Raw genomic sequence first — 11,507 nt, forward strand, 5'->3', positions numbered from 1 at the left:
TATCGGAGGAAGGATCTTCTGAATCAGAAAGATCCTCAACAGAGGAGGATAAGTCATTATGTTGTCGGTTATTTGAAATTTCATCAACTTTATGAGAAGTTTTAAAAGACCTTTTACGTTTATTAGAAGGCGGAAATGCAGACAAAGCCTTTATGACTAAGCACTAAGCATTCAATTTCCATACCTTCAAATTTAATGACTTGAGATCCTGATGGAAAAATGGACCTTGAGACAGAAGGTCCGGCCTTAACGGAAGTGGCCAAGGTTGGCAACTGGACATCCGAACAAGATCCGCATACCAAAACCTGTGTGGCCATGCTGGAGCCACCAGCAACACAAACAATTGTTCCATGATGATTTTGGAGATCACTCTTGGAAGAAGAACTAGAGGCGGGAAAATGTAACAGATGATAACACCAAGGAAGTGTCAGCGCATCCACTGCTTCCGCCTGAACATCCCTGGACCTGGACAGGTATCTGGGAAGTTTCTTGTTTAGATGAGAGGCCATGAGATCTATCTCTGGAAGACACCACATCTGAACAATCTGAGAAAACACATCTGGATGGAGAGACCACTCCCCTGGATGTAAAGTCTGGCGGCTGAGATAATCCACCTCCCAATTGTCTACACCTGGGATAAGCACCGCAGAGATTAGACAGGAGCTGGATTCCGCCCAAGCAAGTATCCAAGATACTTCTTTCATAGCTTGAGGACTGTGAGTCCCACCCTGATGATTGACATATGCCACAGTTGTGATATTGTCTGTCTGAAAGCAAATGAATGGTTCTCTCTTCAACGGGGGCCAAAACTGAAGAGCTCTGAGAATTGCACGGAGTTCTAAAATATTGATTGTAATCTCGCCTCTTGAGATTTCCAAACCCCTTGTGCTGTCAGAGATCCACAAACAGCTCCCCAACCTGAAAGACTTGCGTCTGTAGTGATCACAGTCCAGGTTGGCTGAACAAAGGAAGCCCCTTGAACTAAACGCTGGTGATTTAACCACCACTTCAGAGAGTGTCGAATATTGGGATTTAAGGATATTAACTGTGATATCTTTGTATAATCCCTGCACCATTGATTCAGCATTCAAAGCTGGAGAGGTCTCATGTGAAAATGAGCAAAAGGAATCGCGTCCGATGCTGCAGTCATGAGGCCTAAAACTTCCATGCACATAGCCACTGAAGGGAATGACTGAGACTGAAGGTGCAGACAGGCTGCAACCAATTTCAAACATCTCTTGTCTGTTAGAGACAGAGTCATGGACACTGAATCTATCTGGAAGCCTAAAATGGTGACCCTTGTCTGAGGAATCAAGAAACTCTTTGGTAAATTGATCCTCCAACCATGTTTTTGAAGAAATAACACTAGTTGATTTGTGTGAGATTCTGCAGAACGTAAAGACTGAGCTAGTACCAAGATATCGTCCAAATAAAGAAACACAGCAATACCCTGCTCTCTGATTACAGAGAGGTGGGCACCTAGAACTTTTGAAAAGATTCTTGGAGCTGTTGCTAGGCCAAATGGAAGAGCAACAAATTGGTAATGCTTGTCTAGAAAAGAGAATCTCATGAACTGATAATGTTCTGGATGAATCAGAATATGAAGGTATGCATCCTGCAAGTCTATTGTAGACATATAATGTCCTTGCTGAACAAAAGGCAGAATAGTCCTTATAGTCACCATCTTGAAAGTTGGTACTCTTACATAACGATTCAAAATTTTCAGATCCAGATCTGGTCTGAATGAATTTTCCTTCTTTGGGACAATGAATAGATTTGAATAAAACCCCAGACCTTGTTCCTGTAAAGGAACCGGCATGATTACCCCTGAAGACTCCAGGTCTGAAACACACTTCAGGAAAGCCTGAGCTTTTACTGGATTTGCTGGGATACGTGAGAGAAAAAAATCTTCTCACAGGAGGTTTTACTCTGAATCCTATTCGATACCCTTGAGAGACAATGCTCTGAATCCATTGATTTTGGACAGAATTTATCCAGTACCTGGCTTATTCCATTCCTTAGAAATCATATCAGAAATAGCATCAGGAATAGGAAAAACCTCTAGAGTAACCACAGGAGGTTTAAAACCAGCATTTAAATGTTTACTAGTCTTAATGTCAAGAGGACTAGCTTCCTCAATATCCAAAGTAATTAACACTTCTTTTAACAAAGAATGAAAATACTCTATTTTGAACAAATAAGTAGATTTGTCAGTGTCAATATCGGAGGAAGGATCTTCTGAATCAGAAAGATCCTCAACAGAGGAGGATAAGTCATTATGTTGTCGGTTATTTGAAATTTCATCAACTTTATGAGAAGTTTTAAAAGACCTTTTACGTTTATTAGAAGGCGGAAATGCAGACAAAGCCTTTATGACTAAGCACTAAGCATTCAATTTCCATACCTTCAAATTTAATGACTTGAGATCCTGATGGAAAAATGGACCTTGAGACAGAAGGTCCGGCCTTAACGGAAGTGGCCAAGGTTGGCAACTGGACATCCGAACAAGATCCGCATACCAAAACCTGTGTGGCCATGCTGGAGCCACCAGCAACACAAACAATTGTTCCATGATGATTTTGGAGATCACTCTTGGAAGAAGAACTAGAGGCGGGAAAATGTAACAGATGATAACACCAAGGAAGTGTCAGCGCATCCACTGCTTCCGCCTGAACATCCCTGGACCTGGACAGGTATCTGGGAAGTTTCTTGTTTAGATGAGAGGCCATGAGATCTATCTCTGGAAGACACCACATCTGAACAATCTGAGAAAACACATCTGGATGGAGAGACCACTCCCCTGGATGTAAAGTCTGGCGGCTGAGATAATCCACCTCCCAATTGTCTACACCTGGGATAAGCACCGCAGAGATTAGACAGGAGCTGGATTCCGCCCAAGCAAGTATCCAAGATACTTCTTTCATAGCTTGAGGACTGTGAGTCCCACCCTGATGATTGACATATGCCACAGTTGTGATATTGTCTGTCTGAAAGCAAATGAATGGTTCTCTCTTCAACGGGGGCCAAAACTGAAGAGCTCTGAGAATTGCACGGAGTTCTAAAATATTGATTGTAATCTCGCCTCTTGAGATTTCCAAACCCCTTGTGCTGTCAGAGATCCACAAACAGCTCCCCAACCTGAAAGACTTGCGTCTGTAGTGATCACAGTCCAGGTTGGCTGAACAAAGGAAGCCCCTTGAACTAAACGCTGGTGATTTAACCACCACGTCAGAGAGTGTCGAATATTGGGATTTAAGGATATTAACTGTGATATCTTTGTATAATCCCTGCACCATTGATTCAGCATTCAAAGCTGGAGAGGTCTCATGTGAAAATGAGCAAAAGGAATCGCGTCCGATGCTGCAGTCATGAGGCCTAAAACTTCCATGCACATAGCCACTGAAGGGAATGACTGAGACTGAAGGTGCAGACAGGCTGCAACCAATTTCAAACATCTCTTGTCTGTTAGAGACAGAGTCATGGACACTGAATCTATCTGGAAGCCTAAAATGGTGACCCTTGTCTGAGGAATCAAGAAACTCTTTGGTAAATTGATCCTCCAACCATGTTTTTGAAGAAATAACACTAGTTGATTTGTGTGAGATTCTGCAGAACGTAAAGACTGAGCTAGTACCAAGATATCGTCCAAATAAAGAAACACAGCAATACCCTGCTCTCTGATTACAGAGAGGTGGGCACCTAGAACTTTTGAAAAGATTCTTGGAGCTGTTGCTAGGCCAAATGGAAGAGCAACAAATTGGTAATGCTTGTCTAGAAAAGAGAATCTCATGAACTGATAATGTTCTGGATGAATCAGAATATGAAGGTATGCATCCTGCAAGTCTATTGTAGACATATAATGTCCTTGCTGAACAAAAGGCAGAATAGTCCTTATAGTCACCATCTTGAAAGTTGGTACTCTTACATAACGATTCAAAATTTTCAGATCCAGATCTGGTCTGAATGAATTTTCCTTCTTTGGGACAATGAATAGATTTGAATAAAACCCCAGACCTTGTTCCTGTAAAGGAACCGGCATGATTACCCCTGAAGACTCCAGGTCTGAAACACACTTCAGGAAAGCCTGAGCTTTTACTGGATTTGCTGGGATACGTGAGAGAAAAAAATCTTCTCACAGGAGGTTTTACTCTGAATCCTATTCGATACCCTTGAGAGACAATGCTCTGAATCCATTGATTTTGGACAGAATTTATCCAGTACCTGGCTTATTCCATTCCTTAGAAATCATATCAGAAATAGCATCAGGAATAGGAAAAACCTCTAGAGTAACCACAGGAGGTTTAAAAACAGCATTTAAATGTTTACTAGTCTTAATGTCAAGAGGACTAGCTTCCTCAATATCCAAAGTAATTAACACTTCTTTTAACAAAGAATGAAAATACTCTATTTTGAACAAATAAGTAGATTTGTCAGTGTCAATATCGGAGGAAGGATCTTCTGAATCAGAAAGATCCTCAACAGAGGAGGATAAGTCATTATGTTGTCGGTTATTTGAAATTTCATCAACTTTATGAGAAGTTTTAAAAGACCTTTTACGTTTATTAGAAGGCGGAAATGCAGACAAAGCCTTCTGAATAGAATCAGTAACAAATTCTTTAAAATTCATAGGTATGTCATGTACATTAGAAGTTGAAGGAACTGCAACTGGCAATGTACTATTACTGATGGATACATTCTCTGCATGTAAAAGTTTATCATGACAATTATTACAAATGACATTCGGAGATATAATATCCAAAATCTTACAATGCACTTAGCTTTGGTAGAACTGATGTCAGGCAGCAAATTTCCAACAGATACTTCTGAGGCAGGATCAGATTAAGACATCTTGCAAAAAAAAGAAAAAACAACATATAAAGCAAAATGATCAATTTCCTTATATGACAGTTTCAGGAATGGGAAAAAATGCAAACAGCATAGCCCTCTGACATAGAAAAAGGCAAGATGCAAATAGCAATGGGGTAATAAATAAATGAAAAATTTGCCGCCAAGTATGATGCACAATGTAACTGAGAAAAAATTTTGGCGCCAACAACATCCGTAAATGACACACTTGCATCACTAACGACGCAACCATGTGTAAGACTTGCGTCAATGGACATACTTTCGTGCCAAAGAAATTTCTCGCACCAAGAATGATGCAATAAAGTCTAGCATTTGGCACACCCGCGAGCCTAGTACTGCCCGCAATTTGTAATAAAAATGTAGTCAATCAGAAAAAAAGACTAAAACCCCAGGTAAGAAAAAATATTTCTTAATATGTTTATTTTCCCCAAATATGAAACTGACAGTCTGCACAAGGAAATACATGAACCTGACTCATGGCAAATATAAGTACAATACATATATTTAGAACTTTATATAAAAGCATAAAGTGCCAAACCATAGCTGGGGTGTCTTAAGTAGTGATGTCGTGAATAGTTTGCCGGCGAATAGTTCCCGGCGAACATAGCTTGTTCGCGTTCGCACCGGGTGAACAAATGCGATGTTCGATCCGCCTCCTATTCGTCATCATTGAGTAAACTTTGACCCTGTATCTCACAGTCACACATTTCAGCCAATCAGCAGCAGACACTCCCTCCCAGACCCTCCCAGCTCCTGGACAGCAGCCATTTTAGATTCATTCTGATCCTGCATTCCTAGTGAGAGGATGGATAGTGTAGCTGCTGCTAATTTTATAGGGAAATTCATAGCTAGGCTAGTGTATTCAGTGTCCACTACAGTCCTGAAGGACTCATCTGATCTCTGATTTAAGGACAGCACCCCAAAAAGCCCTTTTTAGGGCTAGAACATCTTTTTTTTTTTGCCTGTGTAATTTTGACTGTGAAACATCAGTCTGCTAGTGTAATCGAATTGCAGTTGCCTGCCTGCCTGCCAGCGTGTGTGCCAGGCCCACTTGCTAAGTGCCACCACTCATATCTGTTGTAACAGTAGCGTAAATTTTGTAAAAAAAAAACTTTTTTGACTGTGAAACATCAGTCTGCTAGTGTAATCTAATTGCAGTTGCCTGCCTGCCAGCGTGTGTGCCAGGCCCACTTGCCAAGTTAGTGCCACCACTCATATTTGTTGAAACAGTAGTGTAAATATTTTTTTAAAAAAACTTTTTTGACTGTGAAACATCAGTCTGCTAGTGTAATCTAATTGCAGTTGCCTGCTTGCCATTGTGTGTGCCAGGCTCACTTGCCAAGTTAGTGCCACCACTCATATTTGTTGTAACAGTAGTGTAAATATTTTAAAAAAAAACTTTTTTGACTGTGAAACATCAGTCTGGTAGTGTAATCTAATTGCAGTTGCCTGCCTGCCAGCGTGTGTGCCAGGCCCACTTGCCAAGTTACTGCCACCACTCATATTTGTTGTAACAGTAGTGTAAATATTTAAAAAAAAAACTTTTTTGACTGTGAAACATCAGTCTGCTAGTGTAATCTAATTGCAGTTGCCTGCCTGCCAGCGTGTGTGCCAGGCCCACTTGCCAAGTTAGTGCCACCACTCATATTTGTTGAAACAGTAGTGTAAATATTTTTTTAAAAAACTTTTTTGACTGTGAAACATCAGTCTGCTAGTGTAATCTAATTGCAGTTGTCTGCCTGCCATTGTGTGTGCCAGGCTCACTTGCCAAGTTAGTGCCACCACTCATATTTGTTGTAACAGTAGTGTAAATATTTAAAAAAAAAACTTTTTTGACTGTGAAACATCAGTCTGCTAGTGTAATCTAATTGCAGTTGGCTGCCTGCCAGCGTGTGTGCATCACTAACGACGCAACCATGTGTAAGACTTGCGTCAATGGACATACTTTCGTGCCAAAGAAATTTCTCGCACCAAGAATGATGCAATAAAGTCTAGCATTTGGCACACCCGCGAGCCTAGTACTGCCCGCAATTTGTAATAAAAATGTAGTCAATCAGAAAAAAAGACTAAAACCCCAGGTAAGAAAAAATATTTCTTAATATGTTTATTTTCCCCAAATATGAAACTGACAGTCTGCACAAGGAAATACATGAACCTGACTCATGGCAAATATAAGTACAATACATATATTTAGAACTTTATATAAAAGCATAAAGTGCCAAACCATAGCTGGGGTGTCTTAAGTAGTGATGTCGTGAATAGTTTGCCGGCGAATAGTTCCCGGCGAACATAGCTTGTTCGCGTTCGCACCGGGTGAACAAATGCGATGTTTGATCCGCCTCCTATTCGTCATCATTGAGTAAACTTTGACCCTGTATCTCACAGTCACACATTTCAGCCAATCAGCAGCAGACACTCCCTCCCAGACCCTCCCAGCTCCTGGACAGCAGCCATTTTAGATTCATTCTGATACTGCATTCCTAGTGAGAGGAGGGATAGTGTAGCTGCTGCTAATTTTATAGGGAAATTCATAGCTAGGCTAGTGTATTCAGTGTCCACTACAGTCCTGAAGGACTCATCTGATCTCTGATTTAAGGACAGCACCCCAAAAAGCCCTTTTTAGGGCTAGAACATCTTTTTTTTTTTGCCTGTGTAATTTTGACTGTGAAACATCAGTCTGCTAGTGTAATCGAATTGCAGTTGCCTGCCTGCCTGCCAGCGTGTGTGCCAGGCCCACTTGCTAAGTGCCACCACTCATATCTGTTGTAACAGTAGCGTAAATTTTGTAAAAAAAAAACTTTTTTGACTGTGAAACATCAGTCTGCTAGTGTAATCTAATTGCAGTTGCCTGCCTGCCAGCGTGTGTGCCAGGCCCACTTGCCAAGTTAGTGCCACCACTCATATTTGTTGAAACAGTAGTGTAAATATTTTTTAAAAAAAACTTTTTTGACTGTGAAACATCAGTCTGCTAGTGTAATCTAATTGCAGTTGCCTGCCTGCCATTGTGTGTGCCAGGCTCACTTGCCAAGTTAGTGCCACCACTCATATTTGTTGTAACAGTAGTGTAAATATTTTAAAAAAAAACTTTTTTGACTGTGAAACATCAGTCTGCTAGTGTAATCTAATTGCAGTTGCCTGCCTGCCAGCGTGTGTGCCAGGCCCACTTGCCAAGTTACTGCCACCACTCATATTTGTTGTAACAGTAGTGTAAATATTTAAAAAAAAAAACTTTTTTGACTGTGAAACATCAGTCTGCTAGTGTAATCTAATTGCAGTTGCCTGCCTGCCAGCGTGTGTGCCAGGCCCACTTGCCAAGTTAGTGCCACCACTCATATTTGTTGAAACAGTAGTGTAAATATTTTTTTAAAAAACTTTTTTGACTGTGAAACATCAGTCTGCTAGTGTAATCTAATTGCAGTTGCCTGCCTGCCATTGTGTGTGCCAGGCTCACTTGCCAAGTTAGTGCCAGCACTCATATTTGTTGTAACAGTAGTGTAAATATTTAAAAAAAAAAACTTTTTTGACTGTGAAACATCAGTCTGCTAGTGTAATCTAATTGCAGTTGGCTGGCTGCCTGCCAGCATGTGTGCCAGGCCCACTTGCCAACTAGTGCCACCAATCATATTTGTTATAACAGTAGTGTAAATATTTAAAAAAAAAACTTTTTTGACTGTGAAACATCAGTCTTCTAGTGTCATCTAATTGCAATTTATCTAAAAAGGGGCAGTTTGCAGAGGCTTAGATACAAGATAATCACAGAGGTTAAAAGTATATTATTATAAATGTGTTAGTTATGCAAAACTGGGAAATGGGTAATAAAGGGATTATCTATCTTTTAAAACAATAAAAATTCTGGTGTAGACTGTACCTTTAAATGGGGAGTTTGGTCTGTCACTGTGAAGCGGGCATAACCCTTACACTACATGATCGATACAACATCATACCTGATGTTTTGAAGCACGTTATTCCAAACTATTTAGGAATGTTAGGTGATTTATGCCCTTTATGGCTTAAAACCAGACTCTGCATCAACTATGTAATTTTCCATGCGAGTTTTGCCATGGATCCCCCTCCGGCATGCCACAGTCCAGGTGTTAGTCCCCTTGAAACAACTTTTCCATCACTATTGTGGCCAGAAAGAGTCCCTGTTGGTTTTAAAGTTTGCCTGCCTATTGAAGTCAATGGCGGTTCGCCCGGTTTGCGAACAGTTGCGGAAGTTCGAGTCCACCGTTCGCAAACCGAAATTTTTAGGTTCGCAACATCACTAGTCTTAAGTAATAAAAAACATACTTACCAAAAGACACCCATCCACATATAGCAGATAGCCAAACCAGTACTGAAACAGTTATCAGTAAAGGTAAGGGTATATGAGAGTATATCGTATATCGGGCTTCAAAATGCAGAGAAGCGCATATCAACGTAGAAATCTAAGCACAAACTTACTTCACCACCTCCATAGGAGGCAAATTTTGTAAAACTGAATTGTAGGTGTGGTGAGGGGTGTATTTATAGGCATTTTGAGGTTTGGGAAACTTTGCCCCTCCTGGTAGGATTGTATATCCCATACGTCACTAGCTCATGGACTCTTGCCAATTACTTTATTTATTTTCTTTAATATTTCAAAATGTTATTGCTGAAAAGAAATCAAAGTACAATATTATGACTATTATTTTAGTGCGACCAAATTAAAAAAATTAAAGGGACAGTAAACCCCAAAAAATTATTTCATTATTCAGATAGAGAATACAATTTAAAAAAAATGTTTCCAATTTACTTCTATTATCACATTTGCTTCATTCTCATAATATTCTTTGTTGAAGAGATACCTAGGTAGGTAGCGTGCTTGTGCCCGAAGCAATACATGACAGGAAATAGTGCTGCCATCTAGTGCTCCTGCTAATGTTTAACATTGTTGCAAAACTGTTGCCATATAGTGCTGCAGGCACGTGCACACTTATGAGCTTACATCCCTGATTTTCAACAAAGGATAACAAAAAGGAAAAAGAAATATAACAGAAGTACATTTGAAATTTTTTTTTAAAATTGTATGTTCTATCTGAATCATGAAAGAAAAAATGTCTATCTATATAAGTTGATAAACCAAGCCAGGTGCTTTTTTTTTAACTATTTATCTATTTTTTTATAATTGCACACAGATTCTTTGGAATGTATAATATGCCCCCTTGAATTCTGGTCAAATAAACTGAGAGACAAGTGTGTGCCAAAAGAACTGGAATATATTTCTTTTAAAGAACCACTGGGATCACTGTTATCCACTGGGGCATTACTTGGCCTTTTTCTAACAGCATGTGTTACCACTATTTTCGTCTATCACCGATATACTCCGCTTGTTAGAGCAAACAACACTGACCTCAGCTTCTGTATACTGCTGTCTATTGGACTGTGTTTTCTTTCATCAATCACATTTTTGGGACAACCAACAGAATTCTCCTGTATTCTCCGTCACACTGGATTTGGTATCACTTTTGCACTTTGCATATCATGTATCTTAGGTAAAACCATTGTAGTACTTGTAGCATTTAATGTACAGCACCCTGATAGCAAAGTGCAGTTATTTTTTAGCCCTGCAAAACAAAAAATACTTATTTGCCTTTCCACTATATTTCAGTTTGTTGTCTGTACTGTATGGAACATCATATCACCACCACGACCTGTAAAGAGAATTACTTATGATACCCCTACCATTATTTTAGCATGTGATACTGGCTCATACATGGCTTTCTCCCTTGTCCTTGGGTATATTGGGATCCTAGTGGGCGTATGTTTCACGTTTGCTTTCTGTGCTAGGAACCTGCCATATCAATACAACGAGGCCAAATTCATTACCTTCAGCATGGTGATTTTTTCTGCTGTATGGATAACTTTTATTCCTTCCTATTTGAGTTCCCCAGGGAAATATTTGGAAGCTGTTGAGATGTTTGCAATACTATGTTCAAGCTTTGGACTTCTTATATGCATATTTGCTCCAAAATGCTATATTATGTTGCTGAAACCAGAGAAAAATAATAGGAAATACATGAGAAGCAGATCAAGCTCTTGAATGAGTTTAGATACACTGTAAAACAAATATATTTATGGCCTCATAGATATATAATTTAACATGATTTAATGTTGACAAGTGGAAATTCTCCAACCTAGGTTACTGTTTCTTGCAGGGCTATGCAAGGTTTTACAAAATGATCTATGTTCCTCTGCCATCTGTGTAGTTATGGGAGTCCTGCTAAATTTCCCCAGAGGAGCATTGACAGCTAACATGCATTTCCTTTTAGTTTTAAAAACGTTTAAACATCTGAAACTTAGTCTTTTTTCATGTAAAAAAGTAAATAAATTAGTCATTTTAAAAAAAAATTAAAACACTTTTTCATAAACACCAGTAAGTATTTCTAAAGCTTTTTATAGTAAGGACCCATGCAGGGCTAACAGTTTGCGCTTAGTGCTCAAAACGGAAAATGTAAATATTATTTGGTTAAAAAATTAAGAGGTAATTGTACATACTCCAGAATGGGACAAGCTGGTATCAAATCTATTTATCTGTTTTCAGGAAATTATTTTATAACATTATAAGGGCTTCCCTACCTGAATACAGATGACTAAGGCCCTGATGAATGAAACGTCCACAA

General features: G+C 39.5%; 1 protein-coding gene across 1 annotated transcript in view; it reads left to right on the forward strand.

The window, feature by feature from the left end:
• The window catches only part of LOC128657431 (extracellular calcium-sensing receptor-like), a 47,419-nt gene extending 36,492 nt beyond the window's left edge, over positions 1 to 10,927 (forward strand). Inside the window, exon 6 of the mRNA XM_053711783.1 lies at positions 10,023 to 10,927. Within this exon, the coding sequence (XP_053567758.1) occupies positions 10,023 to 10,927 (905 nt within the window). The remainder of the gene's footprint in view (positions 1 to 10,022) is intronic.
• The last annotated feature ends 580 nt before the right edge of the window (positions 10,928 to 11,507 follow it).

This window comes from Bombina bombina, chromosome 4 (genome assembly GCF_027579735.1).
Source record: "Bombina bombina isolate aBomBom1 chromosome 4, aBomBom1.pri, whole genome shotgun sequence".
Classification (NCBI taxonomy): domain Eukaryota; kingdom Metazoa; phylum Chordata; class Amphibia; order Anura; family Bombinatoridae; genus Bombina; species Bombina bombina.